Raw genomic sequence first — 25,315 nt, 5'->3', positions numbered from 1 at the left:
GTGTGCTTTGTGTTCTGCTGTTATGCTTGCTTGATAATAATAAAAGATTAAATACCATAGCCATTGGCTGTCATGTCAGTGTGTAAGGTCTTTGTATTGTATCATCTTCCCATATCGGGCTCTCTTGGTATAGGTCGTCTTAACTTTTTACTTCTGAATTCTGCAAATATGGTTACCAGAGGAATCAAACTTCTGTTAGCCTCTCTTTTGAGATCAGCAGCTGTCCTTTCTAGTGATGAATGGTACGTGCATCAGTCCACAGAGCAAAAAACAATAAGTGTGTGTTTGGATGTGCAATAAATGAACTTCCTGGACTAGGAGATTGAAACTTTCCTACTGTAACCTTCAACATTACAAGCGTGTTGGGTTTATTTTTTTTTTTGAGATCTAAAGACAGGCTATGATGTTTAAGATTATTTTAAATCTGTTGGACTTTTGGACTTTATTTAATAATTCTTGAGGTATTTTAAATTCTTCAGTGGCTTCAGGATTTCCTTGTCTCTTCACAGGACCCCAGCTGAATGCACAACTAGAAGGCTGGCTTTCTCAAGTACAGTCCACAAAAAGACCTGCTAGAGCCATTATTGCACCGTAAGTTTGAAATCTGTTTTTAGTATATATAATCCTTGATTGATTAAATGCTTCTTTATATTGAGTGATTTTGAAAACTGATGAAAGCCAGCATTTAGCCGAAAGGAATGTCATGTGGTTTCTAAATAAGATTTTGGATAAGGGATAAAATGGAAGAAGTATTCTACAGGCTTCTTCTTTTGCATTCTCTGCTGTAAAAGCTACTGTGCTGCATTCCACTCCTTTCCTTGTGCCCATTCATTCTCTTGCTGAGGTATTCTTCTTCAATGATAGCATTTTTATTCTCCATTTATCTTCTGTAACGTGTAGTCCCTCTTTGCCAGACCCCTCTACTCTCATCGTGTTCAGTTACTGGAGTGTGGTTAGAAGAGCTTTCTCCAGCAGCTTGCTGTTCCCTTGTCCCTTGGCTGCACTTTAGCATTATCATGAGCTTCAGATAATATGCAGCTGTGTAGTCTGCCTACAGTAGTTACAGTTACTTTTATACATAAGGAAAGGTGCTTTTACGTGGAGGCTTACTAACTTAGAAGTCAATGGTCACTGATAGTACTCTAACAATGATGTCTCATACTTCAGAACTGCAGCAGTGCTCTCCAGCTCTTTCAGGAGTTGATTTTTGGATCACTCTTACTATTTCTAGCTTATTGGGGAGAAATAACATTTAAGATATTAACATTTAAAAGCAATATCAACATATTTAAGATGTTAATATTTAACATGTTAACATTTTGTACACCTTGACTTGCAGCCATGCAGGATATACCTATTGTGGATCTTGTGCAGCCCATGCTTACAAACAAGTGGATCCTAATATTACGTAAGTATTGAAGTTTTTCTTTACAAAGTGGAAGACAATGCCATTGCAATTCTCTGAGAAGCTGAATGGTCATTTTACATTCTTACACCATGAAGTACTCAAATTTTAATTTTGTACTCTTTTTAGTCTTTTATGGATCCCTTCTGTTTTAACATCATAAATGTTCAAAGTGTTTGAATGTTACAAAAGAAAACATTAATGTAGTATTGTTGAAATTGAAAATGTAAAGCAGTATTTTCAAAAATTATTGGCAACTAACTTTTTAGAAGAGAGGGGTTAAAGGTGTTCTTTTTGCAGGTAATAACATTTAGTGTACTGTATTGCTTGAGATTCTACTGCTTTTATGAAAGCCCAAGCTGGGGCTTCTTTGTCGCAGAGTGTCTTTTTTCTTTTTTTCTTTTGTTTTTGTTGGGAGGTTTTGGTTGGCTTTTAAGTATATTAAAATATTTGATCATGATTCTGCATTGGTTTTTCAGTGCAGGATTATGGGCTGAATGCTACCAGGATTGTCTTCTGCTGTGGAGAAAGTGACCAGTGTGTATATATAATATTTGAAGTCAGTGAAAGTTACTTCTTGTAATAATTGTAAATGGACCTGTGTTTCTAACAGCACAACAGTTTAAAAAAAGAAAAATTAAAAAAAAAAACTCAACATGCTACTGTAGTCTGTGGCTGCCTCTGAAAATACAAATCCAGTTATTTTAGTTTAAAGGAATATAATTCTTCTGTGTTTTGCTGACTGCAACGTTTTTTAAATGACAAAAATTTAAAACATCTCAAGTTTGTTTACTCAAAGTGTGTATTTTGCAATGTTAATATAAAAACTAACTATGTCTATCAGTTGCTTATGAGATAATATGTTGTAATGCTCTCCACAGACAATGGTTTTGATTCTTTCCAAACTATCGTAAACAAAGTGATGATAACTTATGGTGTGACAGATAACTAGTTTCTCTAAAATTTCTAGAATGAATTGCATTCTCCAGGTTCAGCAACATGGAGTTGATTGAACTTTCTGGAGCATTTGCTATTTTACCAAGTGGATGTTTAGAATTTATCTTTCAGCTGAAGTATTGCTCGTTTGGATATTTTGTTTCTACGAGCTCTGTGAAAAGTTTTAGTATTTTTATATAGCTTGCTATAGCACTCAACATGTAAGGAAAAAAAAATCTTTACATGGCTCCCACCCCTTCAGTTTAGTGCTGGAGACAAGATGATACAATTCTGAATCTGAAAAGCTGAATATCCTATAGGTTTTGTTTTTCTTTTCTTTAAGTCCTGTGGCAGGAGACCCTTAACATCCAATCAAGAGCCAGGAACTGAGGACTTGAGGAAATAACATCATGATGACGTGTGAAAGCTTGCAGTATCAGCTAAAGCTACGAATGCGCAGGTCCAAGCCCCTGTTGTTGATACAACAGCTGGATAAAAACAGCTTTTGAGAGTTACTTAAATTTTAATTTAGTGAAATCTGAAGTAAAGCTAATGAAGTAAATAAGTGAAAAGCTCTGAACAGATGATAAATCCATAATCCTCATTTGAGGGCACATGCCTGTAGCTGTTAAAGGTGGTATGTAACGGAAGGTTGTATTGGTCCAAGGAGAGAATCAAAAAGTCTGTTCTAAGAGGCTCTAACACATCATTCAGCCTCCAAATGAGTCCAGTCAGATTTGTAGCTGATGAGTGCCCTGTGATACATAACCTGCTTAAGAGGTTTAAGGCTACAGGAAACATTGAACTGGCCTCATGATCATTTCTGAGATACTGAGCAAGGCTAGGACATGGTCTGTGGTCTTAACACATAGCAGAGTTAAACTGTGTTGGTAACCACCAGAAGGTATCACTTTGTACATTTTTATTAGCTTGTTACTGTAAACCAAGTCTGTGTACTATTGCAGTTGTCTAAATTGTGGGCTTTTGTGTTAATTGTTGTAGCCGAAAAATTTTCATTCTTGGGCCATCCCATCACGTGCCCCTTTCCCGATGTGCACTTTCCAGTGTGGACATTTATAGAACACCTCTGTATGATCTCCGAATTGACCAAAAGAGTAAGTGCTTGATAAAGCTTACATCTTGAAGATTGCTGAGGCTTGAGTATTAACTGTGGGACTGCAGTGCTGAGGACTTTCTTGTTGTTGGGCACTTCATTGGTTTTAAGTGGCATACAAGTATAAATCTGTTTTTACTGCAATGAAAGCTAACTTCTGAAAGATCCAGGTGGTTGTCGGCTTTGCTATATTATAACCTTAGTGTCTCTCTTGCTCCTGCAAGTAAAGAATTCTCAATCTTTATCTTTTCCATTATGAGTATGTGCTTCTTGACAAGTGATCTTTAAAAGGGACCTCAAGATTAAAAAGTGTTACATTTTCATAACAGCCCACTACACGCCTGCTCCATTATTGTATGAAGTATTCTGTCTGCAAAAAAGATAGTACTTTAGCTGGTTTGAGTTTATTTCTGATACAGGAATAATAGAGGAGCAAAAAGCTGCTTTTATTTGGATGCATTATTGCACGTGACTTTTTTTTTTAACTGTCAGAGTACTTACAGAACTTAAACACTGTTAATCTGTGGAATACAAGGTACAATGAAGATAAATTTGATATTTTGACTTTCATGTGTTTTGAGACATACCTAAATAATATAGTATCGTTTTCAGAAGGGCTAATCAGCGCAGATGTATTGCTATTTTGTCGTGACTGATTAAACAAGCTAGTTCAGGCTTTCTGCATAGTGCCTGTAGAAATTTCCTTAGGTAACAAATCTTTCCGTTTCTGTAGAACTCCTTTATGAAGCAGAGAAGGAGGCACAGCCCTACATCAAATTCCTCATCCAGTGGAGAGTTTTCAAAATGCATACCAGCAAGCACACTTGAGAATAGAAAAGTTAACTTCTAAACATGGATTGCTTAATCAGTTTTTGCTGTCGCCAGATTTCATGATTCAGTTAATAATAAATTGTATTAAATAGTAATACATCCAGCAGTGGCTCAGCTGATCAGTAATTTTGGGGTTTTTTTAAAAAAACATATGGTGTGGTTTGTGAAAATAAGAATTCAGTGGCTGGGCAAATGCATGTGTATTTTCATAGGTTTTGTTTGTGTTACTTAAATTTTGTGTCAACTGAAAATCTCAATATACTAACAAGATCACTGATTTACCACACTTATTTTGTAAACTGAATCAATTCTGTTTGTATCTTCATGACTTGAACGTTATTTTAATCCTGAATTTATTTAAAAACAAGTGGTTTATGATGACAGCCTTTGGAGGCAAGTAATTTGTTATAGTAGGCTTGTTCTGATAAAGATGCGCTATAGCTTGCTTTACAGTGTTTAAAAAAAAAAAAGTAGTAAAAAATAATCTTTAATTCATTTCAGTTTATGGAGAATTGTGGAAGACTGGAATGTTTGAGCGTATGTCCCTACAGACAGATGAAGATGAACACAGTATTGAAATGCATTTGCCTTATACTGCTAAAGCCATGGAAAGGTACTAGGGCTAATTACTTCTTCTACAAGAATGAGCATTAAACCATATTAAATATTTGAAAGACATGTGAAGTGCAGTAGGAAATAATAATACCCTTTATGGTATAAAATACCCTATATGGTGTGTAATACTGACACTCCCCCACCCCCCAGTAAAAATTTTTGGGGAAGAGAGGATCAGAGACTAGGATTAGTTGCTGTAATAGAAACCGTGAGTGGAGCAAACACCTGAATGATGAAATTGGAACACCCCTTATAAACAAGTTTATATGTTTATGTTGACTTAATAGAGTTAATATTAGACATGCTTTCATGAATCTTTCACGTTAGCTGATTTTTTTTCATTTTTGCAAGACATCTCTGAAAGAAGATCAAATACTAATAGGTGTTTTCTGTGAGATTTTGTTTGGAGCCTTAATACTAATTTTGAAATCAGGATTCTCTTTACACCTGCTATTTCAGATTAGTATTTTGAATAATTTTTCTTCAAAGTTGATAATTTTTGTCAATTTATGATTGTTAGGTTTCTCCCCCTTGTCTTTTTTTTAACATTTCTTCCATATTATTTGTAATTTTCCCTAAAGTATCAGTATACATCTGCGTGCTATCTTTAGCATTTTCATATACGTTGCAAAATTACCCACCATTTGTGCAGCATCTATACAGGGACAAAATCATTCTTTATTGCAGGTTTCATTGTGTCTTTTCCTTTTGTTTGCCTGGTGTTTTCACTTTGCAGCAAAGATAAATACTGTTTTAGAGGGGGATTTGTTTTCTGTAATTGAAGTAGTTTCAGGCTCTAAAACAATTTCAGTAGTGGCCTTTTAAAACATTCTGCAATTTCAGTTAGCAAGCCCTGAAAAAACTTCAGAAGTTACTTGAATTACAACCTCTTTTCTTTTGCTTATAAGCCATAAGGATGAGTTTACTATTATTCCTGTGTTGGTCGGAGCACTGAGTGAGTCAAAAGAGCAGGAATTTGGAAAACTCTTCAGTAAATACCTAGCTGATCCTAGTAACCTCTTTGTGGTTTCTTCTGACTTTTGCCACTGGGGTAAGTTTCACATCTCTTCATTGTAACAGTATGATGAATGTTTTGTAGTGATTTTCAAATAATGTATTTTATTAAACATTGAACGTTTTAACTTCTGTAAATGTATCTTTGAAACTGAAATGCTTTTATGAAGCTAAAAAATTTTTATTTTTTTAATCTGGAACAATAGATGAAAAATATTAGTGTGGTAATGTGTTTTCAGTGTAGTGGAAGAAATAAATGGTGAAGATGTATGGGTTTATATGCATCTCTTTACTGTTGCAATGAAATAAGTGTCTGAAGTTTCGTGCTCTTTTTACTCTTCTTTTAAGCACCTCAAAGCAACTTGCAAAACTAATTAGCTAAAAATTCACTGGACATGGCAACATCCCTCTGATGGAAATAAGTTTTGTATATTTTACTGCTGGCTAAGATAGCAGATGGAGTATTTATGTCAATTCACCAGAGCTATCCCAGTTCATCTTGGTGGCAGAGCTATAAAGACTCCAAAAGCCTTGACTTCTGTCCTGCTTTAACACTTTATTTTTTCTTTTAAGTGTGATAATAGCTGGAAAAGGGACTGCTTGAGAAAGATATGTTTTACATTACGCAACAGACCTTCTTCCCTTTTTTTCATTATCATCTTTGTTCAACTTTTGTAATTAAGTGCATATTTCACTTGTCTTGGAATTGTGGAAAAGGTGGAGGTATATAAGAATGACCTGGGTTCTGTTGTGGCTAATGAACCATCTAGAACTGTTCATTGAATTACCATTAACTTTTTTGTTTAACCTTCATTTACTGTGTGTATTGTAGTGCAAGCAGAAGTAGCCTGACTCCAGGGTTGACTTTGTAAAGATGGATAGCGAAACAAAATGTTGCTTTACTTTTTAATTTATAGAATTGGATTCCAAGGCAGTAACAAGCAATTAATAAGTGATACTGCAGTGTCAGTTCTACATAGTAGGTTTTTCCTCAGGAATATAGCTGCCCATCATGTATTTTTTACTTCACTTCTGGGCTGCTACTTTGATTGCCCTAAAATTTCCTCAGTAGAGCTAAAAAGTATAAAATAAATGGAGATTACTACTTTACAAATATTATAATTTCAATTATTTAGTAAGTGCTAGGGAGTGTTTTAGCTACGATTTTTCCCTTTTTTATTTTATACATGGTTTTTGTTTCAAGGTCAGAGGTTCCGTTACAGTTACTATGATGAATCCCAAGGAGAAATTTATAGATCCATTGAGCACCTAGATAAAATGGTAAGTTTTCAGATTTGGTGGAACTAACTAACAAATTTCTCCTGTACATTACATTTCTTTGAACACTTTAGAAATTTCTCTAACAAAATATTATAGATTAGCTATTTTATTGAATGTATACTTTTCCTTTGTTTACCATGATAAGAACTTAGCTGTTGTTTTTACCTAGTACCCTCCATTTTACTGACTGTGCACAATATATTGTGGGTATAATCTAGTGAGCACAATTGATGAGAATAAATGCATGTTCACCTACCTAAAATGCCCTAGTGTAATGTAATTCCTGTCCACATACCTTCTTATGTTTTTGAGAAGCAATAAGAATTATGGATCAAGTATTGTGGTAGTTCAGGCTGGATAGCTACGATACCTGCATATCGAAACAGCATTGTGATTATGCTAATGGTTTCAGCAACATCCATCTTGAGGAGGAAAAGACTGTAGGGGATTGTGCTGGTCAGGTAAATGAAAGTCATAATTTCCTTGGGAGTAGTCTTCCCCTCACCCCTTACTCTCTGGTAGGTGGTGGGGAATAGCAGTAGACCATACTTCATTCTGGGTTTGGCAAACAGCTGAGTGGAATGCTAAATACATGAAGATCATAATGTCAATTATGTTGTATTTTCTTTGCAGTCAGAGGAGACAAGGATTTATTTTTAAATTAAAAGATTGAGTTAACATTCGAGATTATGCTTAAAGCACAGAATAGAAGTAATTCTTTTGGAAATATTTGACCTTAAAATTTGTTTTAAAACTGGTTGGGTCATTTATGTAACTTCTGTAAAATCTGTTAGAAGAGAGAACTGTGTTATTTATTCAGGGCATGTATTTTTTTTCCTTATCATGAAGGAATAAATCCTATCTGCTGGAGAGATCTCTTGAGTTTTTTGCTTTCTGTATCCATATTAACCTCTTTGTTTTTCCACTATTCATCACTGGAAAGGAAGCAGTAAATAATTTGCCTTCATTCTGTTTATCCCATTTTTAATAATTCTTGTTGTGAGTTGAGAGGTTTCTCTAGAAAGACAAGTGTTTTTCTGCGGAGTCCCAGAATTTGCAGCTCTGAGTGTTTTTGCAGGAGAGCAGATGAAGGTGCATTAGCAAACAGTAGTTTCCCCTTGTTAATTTCTGTGGTGAAAGCTGAGAGAAACTGGACTTTGGCACTTAATAATTCTTGGTGAATACGTTGCTGTACCAACTCGTTTCTTTTAGTGGTTATTCAGCCAGAAGGAAATGACCTTTTTTTTGTAACATTGAAAATTATGTCTACTATTTAATAACTATAAAAAGACTTCTTCATTCTTAAGTTTAACTGGAAAACTAAAGATGCTGCTTAGCAGTATACTGTGCTTGGTTTTGCCTGTTTATAGCGTGCCATACCTGAACACATGTCTCTATATTCAAACTCTGTACAGAGTAAGTTTTCCTTTCAGTGAATTTCAGAAATTTCTTTTTAGCAGTATTGTCGGTACACTTGGGATGCTATCCTCAATGCCACAAAGATCTCCTTGTCACGTTTCGCCAGCTTTTGGAAAGAGTTTATTCAATTTTGTATGCCCCACTCAATTACTTCTTGTGTCTGTAGATAAAGTATTGAATTTTTAATGTAATTTGGCATGCTGAGGAAACTTCTATTGTAACCACTAGACCTCTCCGCAGAGAAAATAGCATTAAGATAGAGACAGAACTGTACTAAAACCGTCAGAGGTTTTAACCTCTGCTGTTACTGTCCCAATAATTTTATTGGACCTAACTAGGAAAGCAGTCGGCTGAGCACTTTGTAAGCCGGAAAATATTCTGGGTTAAAATGAAATTACTTTTCCTTGGAAATACCCTCGTGGGAGGACAATGATCTCTTCCTTATTTAGACTGGACCTGAAGTACAGATGCACGATGATTTTCCTTGCTAGTGCATAAACAATGCTAAACACCTTGGGCATTGAAGATTTTACTAACCTAGTAACCACTGTGAGAAATTTTATTTGCTATGATTTTAAGTTAGAGTCCTTAGACTCCAGCATAAAAAAATACAGAGTAGTAAATATTGCTGGGCAGACTTTGGTTTCTCCATGGTAACTCTTAATGTGACCGCCGTCACCCTGGGGGTACCACAGCGCACCTTGTGAAGCAACGGTGAAAGGAGTAAACAACCCCATAGTTAATAGGGGTACCTCAGGGAAGCATCCTCAAATGAAGAGTTATAATTGAGAAGCTGATGTGCAATAATTTGTTTGTGTATCCTAGTGTGCTACCTACCATCTTTTTAAATAAAAGTGGGGGAGTAGTCTGTTGAAGATGTTGTTGAAGACTAATTATTTTTTGATTATGGCTAGCCAGAAAATGCAGACTGCTTGCTTCAATCTTCACTGCCAGATTGCTCCTTTTATATCTACTTGTGAAACCTTATACCTCGCTTGAGTCAATAGCAGGATTCTGTTCCCCTGAATGCTGAAGGAGGAGGATAATGCAGGCACTGACGGGAGCTGAGCAGGAGCAGCCGGCAGCTGTTGTGCAGGAGCTGTGCACATCATAGGTGGCTTCTCAGGTGACTCTAATGAACTGCTGAATCCTGGTAGCTTCTGTGGTGCTGCTACGGTGTGCCTACACCTTCTACAGTGCTCCAGTCTGGGAAGGCTTCTTAGTTTGGGCATAATGCACGACCATGACTCTCTGCCTTGGGGGCCCAGCTCCCTGCTCTGTCTGCTGTGCCCAGCCAGTAATTTTCCTGTTGGCTGTTTGTCTTCTAGCCTGAGTGACTCCCACGTGCAAAGACAGTTGGACTGGCTAATGCTAAGACCAAGTTTATTTTTATTTCCAAAAGTGTGCTACTAGTTTGTATTTTTTTAAATGTGAAGAAGCAGCTGAAGGAACTGGTTGCAGGCTTAAGATTGACCAGCAAAGGGTTATTGGAATATAATATAAAATATGCCTGTGGATTGGGGTTTGGTTTTTTGTAACCTTGTAGATACTTGGTCCTATAGGGGATGATATTTAAGCACGTAACTGCTTTTAATTGTATTAAGTGCACTGAGATAGGATATTGTAGGTGCCATTTACAGTGTCTGGTTAACTGAGATACACCATTTCTATGTGGTGCCATAATAACCATGTGATAAACTGCAGAATTGTGTGATGGTTTGCATTTTTATCATGTGCAGTTTCTTGTGTATTTTAGCTCTGTTCTAAAGCAAGCCTAGCTGAGTGATTTAGAATACTGAAAATGGTTAGCTTCATACTTCTGCTTTTTAGAAAAATAAACTACAACCTGACAGAAATGTTTCCTTTGTTCCTCAACACCATTTTAGACTGAGAAACAAGCTTGGTAGTCTTTGCTCCTCTGCCACAACGGTTTTTAAGTCTGAAAGGTTGAAAAGTTCAGTACAGCTGAGTGCTTATAGGATATGGGTAATACCCATTTCCTATGGATTTTCTCCAATACGTGACGTATGGAGCTCTGTTAGCATTTGCTGGGATGAACTGCGTAGCTCTAAATGTTTTGCAGTGCTGAACTGTGCATGGAAATAAGCTTGCTAGGCATTCTGATAAATTCATGTCCGTTCATTTGAGACAAATGCTCAAATGCCTCTGCCCGGTATATTCCAGTAACTTGCAGCAATAAAATGAGTCTCTCAATTGAGCAGACATTTTCATTTTTTAAAAAGTCATAAAAGGATTTACAAATGGATAAAATATATTGTTATGAGCTGTTCAGTATTTGAATAAGTGCCTTATGCATGTTTAGTCTCACTTGAGTATGGAGTTAAGTTTGGTTCTGCTTTCTTTAGCTGTGTATTGACATGTACAGTTTACAGGTAAATGGATGGTTCAGAGACATGCTGCTTAAACTTTAGAAATGCAATGATATCTATGTAATCAATGCTAGTTAGAGAATAGCTACTTTTATTTTTTTGGCACTCATTTAAGTTCTGTAGACCTGGAGTGAGTAACAGCTGTAATTACTGGCCAGGGGTCTGAACACCCTCTCCATGACACTGGAAGAATGGAGCTCTTGCCAGCAATTGGTCAGAATAGTTTGATTTTATTTTTCTATAAAATTTATCTCTTTATGAATTAATCTTCTGTCTGTTTTTAATTAAAAGTACGCAAAAGTGGTGGTTATAGTTGCTATTTTCTAATCCTCCCTGACTCTCTTGGGAATCTCCAGCTTCTTCCATTCTTCTTCCATTGTAAGCTGTGGTCTGGTCGGAATAATCAGCGTATCTGCTAGATCAGCCAACACCCTTGCAGAGTATTCAGGAGGTTTCACTCTTGAGGTGGAGACTTCAGACAGGCTGACTGCTTCCTGCATCATGATTTCTCTTTTTATCACCTACACTTTTCCAAAAGCAGGGTATGGGGTTGGGGCAATCGCAGAAACCTTAGGAGAAATTCTCTCCCTGTCTGATATCAACCTCCCATTGTTCACATGCAAAGTGTATGCTTTTTCCAGACTCTTAAGGAAAACCTTCCTGTTTCATCAGCTACATGTAAGAAGCAGAGAATTCTTACTGAATTAGTGAATCACTGGAGCTCATTTACCTGGTGAAGGGGATTATAATTTTCAGAGGAAGGAAAAACACAAGAGGATGGAGTCTAATACAGGCAAAATAGCAAAGCCATGATTTAGACTTGCTTTAAACTACTTTCATTGTGTTTGATCTGCTCTGTGGGATGCGGTAAGAATAGGCTGTATCTGGAGTTGTAGGATTCTTTTTCCTTTTAAGAATGCAAATTTTTGTATATGTGCAAGGTTTTGTTTTCCATACATGTTCCGGTTTTCATAATATGACTCTGTGGGATCATTAGTGTCACAGTGGATGGAGAAAAGTATGTGTAGATGTGACTGCTTCATGTACAGTGGATGGCTCTTATGTTTCCATCATGCACTGACTTTCTAGTGCTTTAGAGATGTTCTGGATCTGCTTTTTATGATCTGAGCAGATGGTCAGCCTGTGCCCAGATCAGCTGCCTGGCATGCCTCGTGTGTCTAGGATACATTGCATTTGCTACATGCTTGAATTGCGTGTGTGTATATTAATGATTTGTCTAGGGTTTTTGGACATCCAGAAGTCCCAGGCAAGTGCTCAGCTCTGAGCTCTGTTACCAGGGAGAAGAGATGGTGTCAAAACTTATTCCTGCTTTGCCCCTTTTGCTGTACAAAATCCTATGGAAGTAGGGCAGGCACCCTTGGACCTGGGGATCAGCTAGTCTGCGGGAGGAGATTTTTTTAACATGAGCTTCACTGGTATCTGCAAAGATAGCTTTACAAATCTGTGGATCATTGACAGCATTGGAAGAGCTCCTGCACTTTTAGTTTGGCAAGGGATGGCAACAAGTTGACTACAAGTTAGAGCTTATGTGCTGAGATTCCCTTGGTACCATTTATACAAAGTAGAGGCTTTTTCCTCCTGAAGTATTGTGTTGTCATAAATAGGTGATGTATAAACACCTGCTTATGAATGAGTGAAGTAATCATTGCTATCGATTCTTTTTCAGGGTATGAGCATTATAGAGCAGCTAGATCCTGTATCTTTTAGCAATTACTTGAAGAAATACCATAATACAATATGTGGAAGACATCCTATTGGTGTATTATTAAATGTAAGTAACTTTTGAGTTGTTGAAAAATGTAACTTTCAGAAAAATGCTTACATTTGTTTTAGATACAGTATTGCTGGGCTGTTCCTTGTTTCTAAAATGGCAAGTCTTGAATTAATTTATTTTTCCAGGTGTTCTCAACTTAGTGTCCAATTTCCATATCTTGCATATAGACAGATTTAAGCTTTTGCAAGGGCTTGGGGTTTTCAGTTTCATAAGGGAGATGAGGTACCATGGTCCTTTTGGATTACAATGAAACACAATAATTCTCTTGGCCCTAAATGAACAAACAAATAAATCTATCTCCCTGAAAAAGCACATACATACTCTTCTGAATCGGTACTTACAAACGTATATATTTTTTCTGTATTGCTGTTAGCTAGCTACTGTGAGTGCCTTGTGATGTCTGGCAGTATTTTTGAGTTTTGCAAATATGATGAGAGATTGCCTCTCCAAGTATTAGTGCAGTGCACCGTTAACTCCTAGATTACTGGCAATTAGAATTCAGATTAACTGGTGCTGTCTAGTTGCTGTATTCTGCTTTGGTGATGCAGTGCAGACATAAACCTGGCTTAACTTAGTTGTCTAAATTGGGTCACAGCTGCTTTACAGCACTGCTGGAGTGCTGTAGATTTCTCATATTGCTTGAATGAATCTCACTGTATTTTTACTGTAACTCAAGTCTGAAATGGGAAGTATGTTAACCTTTTTAAAAGAGAAAACTTTAATTCACCAGAAATGTAGTCTATGAGGGACCTTTTAAACGGGAGTCTATAGAGTTTGTATGAGCAATATCAATATTAGGGATGCATGTAGCAAAATTCAGACTATGACAACTCTGCAAAAATATCCAACTCTGCCTGAGATAATGATTAACTTTGCAGTGAATCTGAGCTAAATTCTGTTCATTCACTTTTGTCCGTTGTCACACTTCAATAAATTATCTTGGTACGTTCTTTTTCCTTAACACTTTTTAGATTGTATTTCTTTCATTAATAATGTTGTGGGGGTTTTTTTGTTACATCGGTGTTTCTGTATAGATTCCCTATGGAACTGAAAGCATTGTTTCTAAAGGATCTGTTGTGAAAGGTTGTTTGGTATTACCTTTTAGAACTGCATGAATGTACATAGTGCAGTGGGGGGAGAATCACTGAATGAAATGGCACAGAATTGGGTTAGGTCCACAAATTGCTTGGAGGTGCTTATATTATTATGAGAGATGGTGCAAGGACCCCTGGGTAAGGGGAGGACTGAGATCTAGAAAATGTAATAATTTCATTGACACATTTTTTTAAACAGCTTTTTTTTTTTCCCTCTCTTCAGGCTATCAATGAGCTCCAGAAGAATGGAATGAATATGAGCTTTTCATTTTTGAATTATGCTCAGTCAAGCCAGTGTCGAAGCTGGCAAGACAGCTCAGTGAGTTATGCAGCTGGAGCACTTATGGTCCACTGAACCACTGAATGCTCAGGGATGGCACCTGCACACACTCTGTATACGGGGTCCCAGCCTAGCCCTTACAAAGATACAGTCCCTGGTCTTTGGGTATACTGAAACCTCAAACTAATAGAACTCTCTTCTTTTCTAGTAGGTGTAGTCCTTCCTTAGTTTCAACTCATTTAAAAATGCTTTCTTGTTTAGGACAATGGAAGGAAGGCTGGTATTGAAACATTTTGTGGTTGTTTTTTTTTGGAAAAGGTAATGGCTATGAAGGCACGGTGGCAGACAGTCCTTACAAATACAACATGTAAAGCATTTACCATATTCTAAATTTGCACTCTTTGCAGACCTGTGCACATGTACTCAGCTTTCAGAATAGTTTTGCAAGTTGTAAACGGAAAAAGGAGTGGAAGCTTTTTAATAAAAGATAAAAAAGGAAAACAACGCATTTATAAATGATCCTGTATTAGAATATAATAAAACTCCAGTATAGTCAGTTACTACCCGTGATGTACAACAGATATCTATTTTAGTTGCTAATAAAGGGCTACAGAAACCAAAATAGTCTGATTTAAACTTATTGCTTTGTGTTCTGTATGTGGCTGCTTGTCATCAACATCCTTTGTCCTCGGTTCTTACGCTTGATAATTCAGCCATTCTGTAAAATACTTTAGAGTGTATTTTATATTCAACATTTGTTATGACTACTTCATTTACAGACTTTTTTTTATCTTAAACCTGCACTATGAGTTCAACCGTGCAAAAGAATTTTAAAAACCTTTTGTATATTCTAATTCTTTTTGTTTTACAATTATCTATAAAATAGTATCTTTTAGTATGTGATACAAATTTGTATCAGAAATACACTTTTAATTATTTTTATGCTCAGTTTGTTTATTAAAGTGAAATGGATGCAGTATTTTTATTTGAAATGACTTAAAATTGAAAACCAACAGTAGCTTGAAAATTATAATTTTTGGAGTATCTATCAAGCATTCACAGGCCACAGAAGCCATACAGTGCTAAGCTCAAGCAGTTATTCCTCAAAGATTTAATTGAGGGGAAGGTAAGGCCTCTCCTTTTTTTTTTTTTAGTTTTTTTTTTTAGTTTTTCATTCTTTGACTGTGGGTAGAATTGTTTCATGTTCTTTAAACATCATCACATCTTAGGAGTTCCTGAACTTTCTTCCAGCCAAAATAATGGTGTGATTATTTGAGTTATTATAATTCCTGAAGACTTCCTTTCATTCTAATAAGAAATGCAAAGTAGGATGGCAGTACTGGCTCATTATCTAAATGGAGATTTCATTCCCTGATATTTCACCTGCCATCAAGCAATCTTCTGGTACATTCAGCTTTTCTGGGTGGCAGAGGGGAATTTCAGAATTCAATTTAGATTATCTCTGAAAGTTGTGGGAAAGTCTTTACCTGGAAGCATATCAGACATCTCGATTTTTCTATTAAAGTACCCTTTTGCAAATAGGCACTGCTTGTACCACTTCTATTTCCCTTATCAGGGTTGGCCCCCATTTTAATAACAACAGGTGAATGCTCCATTTACAAAATGAACTACTTTGCAGATGTTCAGAATCTATCCCAAATGCCCAACTCCTTTGCATGTCTGTTCTTTTAGTTGCCTTATTGCTCTGCCTTGTTCTTGAAAAGTTGCAGCAGCAGACAGGGAAAACAGCTTTCAGATTGCTTTTGACAGACCAGCAGGAAGGCTGTGCAGGTAAAACTGAACTGGCAGCCAGTCTTTATAAATACTTGTCTGACTGTGCCTTATTAATAAGTAGTTTGATCATGTTTTTGTTTAATCTTTGGTGAATACAAGTTTAATTAGGACTCGTTTCTTTCAGTCTTATGCCAAATGCTTAACGTCATTATTGAAACACATAGTTAATTGGAACAGTTAAGTATATACTTTCTCCCTAAGTTAAACATAGTAATTAGCTTCTGAATCCAAATGCCTAAGCTGCATCTTAGTTCTGTAAGATACCTTTAATGAAGCATAACTGGAAGAGCTTAAAGGAAATTGGTCAGCCGTTTTGCTCAGCACAATGTTATGAAATATCGAAATATCTTACAGTGAAAGCACTTCACATGTAAACTGTGTAATGTATTTCAAAATAAAGTTTCTAATTAAAATGGGAATTTCTGTGCCTACTAATAATAACCAGCAATGACAGTTCAGAAGCCTGCTCAGAGAGAACTTTAAAGCTTTGCAAAATCTGCTCTAACTTGAGAAGGATTTCTTGTAAAAACCCTGTTTGTTTGAAAGCAGAAAATACCTGACTTCAAAGAACTCAGGTTTTTTTTTTGCTCTGTTGGTGTGATTGGAGGGAGTTGACTTCAGTGCTGTTTCCTGGTGTGTCAGCTTAAAATGTGTCAGAAGGAAAAGCAAATAATCTGAAAAGATCTTCACTCAAGACTGTAGTTTCATTATTTTAGCTTTACCACACATTTTATTCTCACTTAAATATATCTTTGAATATAGCATTTTGGGACAAAGAATGTCTGATGTAGACAATGCTGAATATTCACAGTCCTGTTCGCTTTTGTGGAGGTTTCTCCTGTGCGTAGGACGACTGAGCTTTGGCCGCTCTTCTGCTGCAATAAATCCAGCCAGGGATGTGATTCTAATTTTAAAATTTTCCCATTTTAGAGAAATGTTCAATGTGTGAACATGTTGATTAAAATACTCCTTTGTTTTTCTGTTTTCGTGTTGTTCACAATAGAGCTTTATGGATTTTGTTTTTTAAAATACTGTCTTTAAAAAGCACTTTTAAAGTACTGTCTGCTGAGTTCTTAATTGTTCGGTTAAGGTTTTTGACACTGAAATGGAGCAGTAGGTCAGCAGAGGCAGGGGAAGGCGCAGGGACCCACAGCGCCTGTCCCACTCCCAGGGTTGGGTGGGTGGGTGCCTGGTGGGCCCAGGGGCCAGCTCTGGGCTTTCGGCTGAGCCTGAGGAGGCACTGCCCCCGGCCCGCCTGGGCACGTGCGGTGTGGACAGAGCTCGACGTGGCTGCTTCAGCGCTCAGCCTTCGTCAGGTTGTAATGGCTGTTTGGCTTTATTTATTTAAAAAATCCTGACTTGAGTGCCTTTGGTGCAATGCTGTTGTTGGAAGTGAACTCTTGCTGCCATGCCGTCTGCTCTCTTGGAGCCTTTGGAAAGGCCGAGCTCCTGCTTTCGGTTTCCCAGTCAGGGGCTTATTGCTGTGTCACAGGGTTCTGGGTATTGCTGTAGGCTTTCCTCAGGAATTTCGAGTTGACATTTCAAGCGCTGAAGTGGGGGGTTTCAGCCTGAGGCCTGCACGCAGTCTCCCAGTGCTGCCCAGTGCTGTGGCGTGTCGTTTCGGTGGTTGGTGTAGGGTTTTTCCATTTCACGTTTGTCCTTTTCCCCTTATTCCCTCAGGAAAAATACTCTGCATCAAAGGAAGCTTTGCTTTCAAACGACATGAGTCACCACAATTTGCAGTTGTTGTTTTCTGGGGCTGAGTTCAGAGTGCTGACTAGCATCTGATCCACTCTCAGAAATTGCCTAAACCATTACCTTCATGGAGGAATGTTTAAAGTCCCTTTTGCCTTCCTACTTGTGTGAGGAACTTTCTGAAGTTAACCCTTGAAGCTAGCCTATGAAAAGATCTTCCGTGTGAAGAAAAGCTGAATTTCAGGATCCAGTTTAATGCTCCCCAAAGATGCGAGATGTTTTGGTTCGGGGCCTGCAGTGCAGCCAGATGGCCTTTTCAATAGACAATTGCAAAACATGATTTGGAATTGGTCTGTAGGGATGAACTGACTTTATTCTTTCAGTAATGTGAAATCTATTGCCTCTATTGTCTCTAAAGGTTTTTTTTTTTCTTAAATTTTTTTTCTTTACTTGATTTTGTCTAATTCCGAAAACAATTTGTCCATGCATACTGCAGACAACTTCCAGATGCCTGGTGTCATTCGGGGCTTATCTTATTCCAGCATTAGCTGAAAACTCAGCATTGGCTTCTTCCTGTCTGGTCTGGTACCTATTTAGTATGTCCATTCCCTAACACCGGGGTCTGAGACATCTCTCCCATTGCTTATACCCCAGGAATGAAAATGCCATGATAGTGATACCTAAATTAAGAAAGAGACTATGTCTGTTTGTTTGTTTGCTTGTGTGTTTTGGTCTTGGTTTTAGTGTGTGGTTTGGGGTGTTGGGGGGGGGAGGGTTGAGGTTGGGAGGGTTTGTAGAGACTTGGATCTTTTTGGAAAGGGCAGAGAAATGAGGAGAATAGGCATAAATGGGGAAGAAAATGGTTGCTTTTCCAATTCAATGTCAACAATTGTTCTGCTATCCTGTTTGGGAGCTGACAAGCTGCAAAATACTGCCCAGTGCATCTGTGGGCTGGATGCAATGGCGGGCAGCCAGTTCCTGCTACTTAGAAGAAAAGTTGGAAGTGTTTTGTCAAGTGTAGCACAATTTGTTGAAGCTCAAGGGTGAGAATCCTATGCTGATATGTTTAAGTTACAGGTAAATAAAGGTGTCTTGGCTTTTATGCAGAGGTGACAGCTGGATCCCCACACACCCCAAGTTTGTAGGGTGATGTGTTTGGTTCTCGGTGGATTTAAGAGGAGTAAATAATCTCAGCCTTGTGATCTCCACTGACATCGATGTAAATATGTATTCCCTACAAGCAATTCTATATACCTTTTTCAAAGCTTGTGAAACCAAAGTTATTTAATTACTGTTTTAAATGAAAATATATCCTAATTCTAGTAGTTGTATTTAAATGCCATTAATTATCCAGGGCCTCAAATCTACTGTGAGTGAAGCCAGTAATGAAACTTTAGACTTCACTCATATAGTGCTCTGTATATGACGAAGACGTAAACCACAAGAGGTATAAAACATTGTGTTAAGCATTAATAGGAACTCTCGAAACCTAAACTTCTTAGGTTTCTTTTTTCTCTAGTGTATTTTAGAACAGTGAGAAATTACTTTCCTGAGCCTGTGACTGCAACTTCACAAGACTGAAAACAGCAGTGCTCTTGGGTGAAATACCTTCTTTGGTAAAAGGTGTTTATTATATTTTTTTGCTGAACTCTTGCAGCACAAGTGGTGTATGGGCATCTTCGTGCCTGGGCTGCAGAGGCTTGACTGAGCTGCTGGGCTGTGTGGGCAGATGGGGAAAGATGGCCACTGGGATGTGTTGGCTGACACTTAAATGACTTTCTGTTTGTCTCCAGGAATTGTTATAAAGATGTGAAGGGTGAGCCTTTAGGCTCAGCTGTGATGAATCGGTGTTGAGCTCATGCATATTTTTTTACGACAAAAATATTCTTTCCTTTATGATGACAGTCCAAAGAGCTGGTGTTACAAATAACCTGTCAGTAAGATGTCTGCTATAAATGGCTGGTCTGGAAATACTGACTGGCGTCACAAATACTTTCAGGGAGAAATCACACTTTCTGCATTTTGAGAAATGGTTTTCTGTTTGCAGGCAGGGCTGAGATGTAACCAAATGCTGCTTTCGAGCTCTTCTGAAATAAACTGATTTGGTCATTGTATAAAAGCACTTTGCTCTGGTGCACACTCAGTGTTTCATCCATCAGGACAATGGGATGCATTACTGACATATGCCCCATGTCAACTCTAAAGCACTGGGGTTATGTGGGAAAATAAATCCAGTAAAGTAGGTAACAGATAGGTTGTGGCAGGTGTAAACTTGTACTTTATGGAAACTACAAGAGTATTCTCATCTTCACTTAAAACAAACCCCAAGAAACCAAACAACCCCCCAAAACTCAAAAAAATGTGTAAGCATATTTCTACAAAGTTTTGGGAAAACTTTAACTAGAAAGTTAACCTCCTCACAAAGGCTGGGACAGACCTGGGGTTGGAGGCTTCCTATTCTGTATCTGCAGCAGGAGCTCTTGGAGAGGTGGGTGTCCTTGGTGGGGTTTGGTGGAGCAGGCGTTCCTTGGGGGGGCACAGCACTCCTGGTCCAGAGAGAAGGGACTTTTCCACTAAATGCAAGTGAACTCTCCTGATCAACAGGTCTTTTGAAAAACTGCCTTTGCTTGTGTCAGATGATGAGCTTTAGTTAAGAGTCTCTTGAACATTCTGCTTTCCTGCAAGCAGCTTTGTGTGAGACTGAGGGAAAGTGCTGGGGCTCAGGGCTGCGTTCCCCCACTGCACAGCAGTTGACTGGAAAATGAGAGTTTCCCCCATTACCGTTTTTTCCCTTCTCCTAACTACATGTTTCCAGGTGTCAGCGCCCCTCAAATGTCAGCCAGGCACCTCCACGATTGATCGCCCCCATCCCTGGCAGCAGCCAGCCCTCGCCCTTCGAGCAGAGACCCGTCCGTCCGGCCCTGGCCGCCCCTCTGCAGCCACGCTGGTTGCAAAGCATTCTGGAAATCAGTTTTTTGTCGTCGGTGACTGTTCGTTTCTACCGAGGAGTTATTTTGGGGAGGGGGAGGGCTGGCAGACACTAGGTGTCAGTGTCGCGCTGCCTGACAGGCGACAGCCGTGTGCCCCGGCGGGGCGGCATCTTTCTAGCCCCAGATACATCCTCACTGAGGAGCTGCTTCCAGTTTTAAAATACCGGTGAGAGCTTTTTGTTTTCTGGTTTGCCCTGAACTTTGTGGCCACATCCAACAGTCCCTTTACAACACTGTGCTTTAAAAAATGCAGGGTTTTGGGGAATAAAATTCCATTGGAGATTGTCGCCTACTGAGTTATCTCTGTCACAAACCACAGTAAAAAAAAAAAGGCAACATCGTCTGTTAGGTACAGATGTTTTTGTTTGCAAAGCTCATAAGCAAACATATAAAGGTTAAGTGATTGTGTACCTCCAGCTGCGTCTCGGGACATGGACTCTCTTGCTTTCTTGTAGTCTTCTGTTTCAGAAGTCATGCAAAATTACTTCACTTGGTTCGTTTGGCATTTCAGGAAGACTCTTCTTCAGTTAGGGGTGAGGTGGGAGCTTGGGCTGAAAGCAGAGCCTATACTCACCCTACAGGTTGCATGTGGAAAGGGAGGGGTTTCTCCCATGCTCCACTGCAAGTGGCACTGCAGGTAAATTGTTAAGGATGTGCTCCTGTTCAGGAAAAATGTCTTGGCAAAGGTCTAATGGGTTTCAGCGGAGTGGGCCTGAGACAGCAGCTGGAGCCATCACCCTACCCAAGCTGGGGGTGGCAGGATGGATGACAGCATCCTCTGTGGCATTACCCACCCTTGTGCTCAGGGGCAGGACCCTCCCCAGCTTTGGTGGGGGGGGTCCATGTGCTTTGGTTTGGCCTGGCATGTGGAGGGTGGCCACCCATGAGGGCACCCACTGGGCCACATGTGGCATCCTACCTTTGCACAGCTTGGAAAAATGCCTCTGTGTCTGACCAAGCTCTCACTGAAGTCGGTAGGAGACAGATCAAACATTCTTAAGGAGACATGGAGCTGCTCACAAAGGCAGCGAGAGAGCCAGATCTTGGCTGTTGTAAGCTGGGGAGAGGCTGTGGTAGAACGCTGCTGGCAGCTTGTGCAGTGGAACAAAACCAGAGATGAAAAAGATGCACTCAAATTGTATCTGGAGACAAACGTCCATGCTTTCTAACCCCGAGCAGAAGTTTCATTTGTGTGATCTGCCAGGTGATTTTACAAGATTATTTTGTTCATTAAAAAAGGAATGGGAGCCAAGCTGCTGCTTTTTTTTTTTCTTTCTTTCTTTCTTTTTCTTTTAAATACTGCTAGGTTCTGTTTTCTTGACATATGAGCTTTTCCATGACTAGAGTTTCTTTTAGCTGAACTCATTTTATCTGACAGAGAAATCTCAGGCTGGATCCAGCTTATTTTATAACTAAGCAGCATTCCAAAATGAAGTCAGAAGGTGAGGGACTAAAGTCAGGCTGCAAAAATTAAAGACAATGTCCATTTTTTTCCAACTGTCTTGCTGGAGCAGAGTTGGGCCAGTGAAGAAATGTTTAAATTCATATTCTTCACTTTCCGTTGCTGAGTTGCTTTGGTCAGGGGTGAGCATCCAGGCCCTGGCACCTCGCACAGCTGGAGCGTGCCATCACTCGTACTTTCCAGGGAGACGCCACTGCAGACCTAGCACTGGTGTAGCTCTACCTCCAGTAGCAGGGAGATGTATGGTAAAATGGGTGGTGCAGCTACTGTCTGTGTTGTATACAGCTGCTTTGCATGGGTGTAGCTGGCAGGATGCTAAAGATGCCCTTTTGCTGCTGGCTGTTGCTGCCACAGAGCTGTATCGCAGTAGGAAGGAAGCTAAAGCAGAGGTAAGAGGCAGTCTTGTGCAGACACCGCCTCTTTGACTCTCCAGCAGCTCGCTGTAGTGAGAGATACAAAAACTGGGGGACAGCCCAGCTTGGCCAGGGCCAGAAAGAGCAGCTGGGACAATGCAGGTTGGAAGCAGGGCCTTAGGTTAGGTGATCTAGGGCATTGCCAAGCCCAGTCCTGCATATTTCCATCGAGGGAAATTTTGCTGCACTTCCGGGCAACCTATGGTTGGTTTAGTCTTTAGTTGGTTTTACAGTGTTTTACAGTTTTTCTTGTGTCTGGAGACGAAATTTGGCCTGAAACAACTTGACTGTCCATTGCAGTGCATCCTTATGAAGAGAGTGTCTTCATTGTCTCTGCATTTCCAGCACTGAAAGACTGGGATGAAATCTCTCTGAGCCCTCGGTTCTCTAGGCTGAATGACCCCCAATCCCTTCAGCCTTTCTTCATGTGCCAAGGTCTCCAACCCCATAACCATCTTGATGCGCTCACCTCCCCAGCTCACTGGACTGGCCCCAGTTTTTCAGTGTCTCTCTCGACCTTGGGGGACCAAAGCTGGACACAGTGCCGAGGTGTGATGTGGCATAGTTGCACCTTGATCTACTGGCTGCACTCTTGCTGATATAGCACAGTTAGGTACTGATATAGTCACTGCCATGGGGTATTTTTTATCATTTCAAAATGCTTTGTAAGGATGTTCTAGGAATAGCTCAGTTTCTGCCCTCCTGAGATTTTTTCAAAGGAGGTCAAATCTTCTTCAGCCCTCCTAGCTACAGATCAGAAGAATTAAGTCTGTTATTTTAACTACCTCTTCCTTTTGGCATAACAGACAAACACTTCACCTTCTGCAATGTGTAACTCTAGAAATAAATTTACAAGGGAGAAAAGAGCCCCTTGGAGAGTAAGAGGGATGCATCAATTTTACAGATAAATGAAATGCAATTAAATCTTCAGGTTTCTCTTATGTGTACACCTCATGAAAGGGATTAAACTTTTTTGAAACTGTTCTATAAATGAAATGCAATGTTTTTCTTAACTATTTCCCTGAGCAACATAACACAGACACAAAAATGAGCCCTGGCCCTAATCTTGATAGTTTTATCAAAAGGCTTATTCCAGCTGGGCAACTGCTCCGCCAGATGCCTGGCAACAGGGCTGCATGTTCTGGAGGAGAGCACACAGGCCTTCTTATCCAGCTCTGTGCTGGACCAAATGTCAAACTTTCATCTAAGCAGGGATATGTGCCTCAGTTTCCTCATCTTTAAAACAGAAACCGTGGTACTTGACTTCCATTTGGTAGCAGCAAGAGAGAAACAGTGACCTCCACCACAGCTATCAGAGTCATTTTCTTGCTTGCAGGCATTTGGAGTGATAGCAGTTTGGGAGGTCTGCCACGCCACCTCTGATTCAGAGGGTACACAATTAAGTTGCCCTGGGCAGATGTTTCTCCAATGCGTCCATGAAAAGCCTCTGGTGTGGTGACCCCCAGCATAGTCCTGCCAGGGCTTTGCTTCCCTTCCTGGGAGGCACTTGAGCTGGGATCTCCTCTCTGCAATGTACCAGCAGACTTGTTAAATACTCCCATCTCCTTTGCAGCTATTCTTTTTGATACTGAAAACCTTATTGCATCTCTTCTCAGTTTTCTCTTCTCTGGCAGGAAAGGCCCTAATTCTCTTCATTCTTTCCTACACCATGACTAACGAGTTGCTGCTTTCCTCCAGGTTGCTGGTCAATGCTTCCTCAAAGTGTAACATCCTAAATGACTCATTTCTGCTGAGGCCAGACTGGTGCCAAATGGGGGGAGTATCACTTCGTTTTCACACCTCTCACCACTGTATGGTGTGACCCAGTTTGATGCTCACCCTTCCCTGCAGCAGCAAGGTGCTGTGACACACTCTTAACACCTAAATTCAGCAGAACAGCTGTGAAGCCAGGTGTTGCCTTGTCAAATGTCTGCTCATCCAGAAACCTATGCCAGGTTTGCACTTTCTCTTGTCCTTATCAAACTGCCTTCTGTTTTTTGGATACTTTTTCCAGTTTGGTTAGATCATTTTGAATTCCTAGGCTGTCTCCTGTGTACTGGAAGTCCTTCCACCCTAGCCGTCATCTGCAAATTTAATAATCGTACTCCAGGCTCTCAGTATCCAAAGCATTAATGAAGATACAGTATAGTACCATATACTGGCTTCAGTGAAATCCATGCTTGATGTACCCTTGCAGTTTGATGAGGGATTTACTGGCAGTGACTCTTTGAAACAAGTTTTTTAACCAATTCTGAACTTCCTTTACAATAGCATCACATTGATTCAAGTCGCCTCCCCATATAAGCATGCCGTATGAGAAGATGCTTTACTGTAGTCAAAGCACATCTGCTTCTTGAGTAGAATGATGGTTTCCACTTTTATCCTCTCACAGGAGGAACCTGAAATGGGTTTCATATTACTTCCTCATTAATCTGTTTCTGCCATCTCTCATATGCTTGGCATTTTTCATGTATTTGCAAGTAGCCTGGTTTGTTCTTACAGTGTTTTTTCAGACACTGAAGTTAAGCCAAGTGGTCTCCAGTTGTCTTGCTCATCTGTCCCCTTTTTATAAAGCTAGGCACTCCGTTTGCCCTTGGCCGGTCTTGCATGGCTTTGGTCACTCTCCTCAAACTCTCATGTAACCTCAGCCAGCTCTGAGATAGCTTCTGCCGGTGGTAGAAATACCTATGGGGGATTTAATTAGGCACAACCGGTTTCAAAGTATTTAATTTACCTAAATTAGTTTTTTTAGATAAATTCAGATAACTTCCTCTTTTTTCACTACCC

General features: G+C 39.4%; 1 protein-coding gene across 1 annotated transcript; it reads left to right on the top strand.

Annotated features, from left to right (window-relative positions):
* The first annotated feature begins 1,341 nt into the window (after positions 1-1,341).
* Positions 1,342-14,796, top strand: MEMO1 (mediator of cell motility 1). Its single transcript, XM_010077051.1, has 6 exons — positions 1,342-1,408; positions 3,344-3,456; positions 4,788-4,899; positions 7,120-7,196; positions 12,693-12,797; positions 14,118-14,796. The coding sequence occupies exons 1-6, from the start codon at positions 1,342-1,344 to the stop codon at positions 14,247-14,249; spliced, it is 606 nt and encodes a 201-aa protein (XP_010075353.1). The 3' UTR covers positions 14,250-14,796.
* Positions 14,797-25,315: the final 10,519 nt, after the last annotated feature.

The sequence above is a fragment of the Pterocles gutturalis genome, unplaced genomic scaffold, assembly GCF_000699245.1.
Source record: "Pterocles gutturalis isolate BGI_N339 unplaced genomic scaffold, ASM69924v1 scaffold17033, whole genome shotgun sequence".
Lineage (NCBI taxonomy): Eukaryota > Metazoa > Chordata > Aves > Pterocliformes > Pteroclidae > Pterocles > Pterocles gutturalis.
The sequence above is the reverse complement of the archived record's forward strand: the minus strand, read 5'-3'. Positions and strand labels throughout refer to the sequence as shown.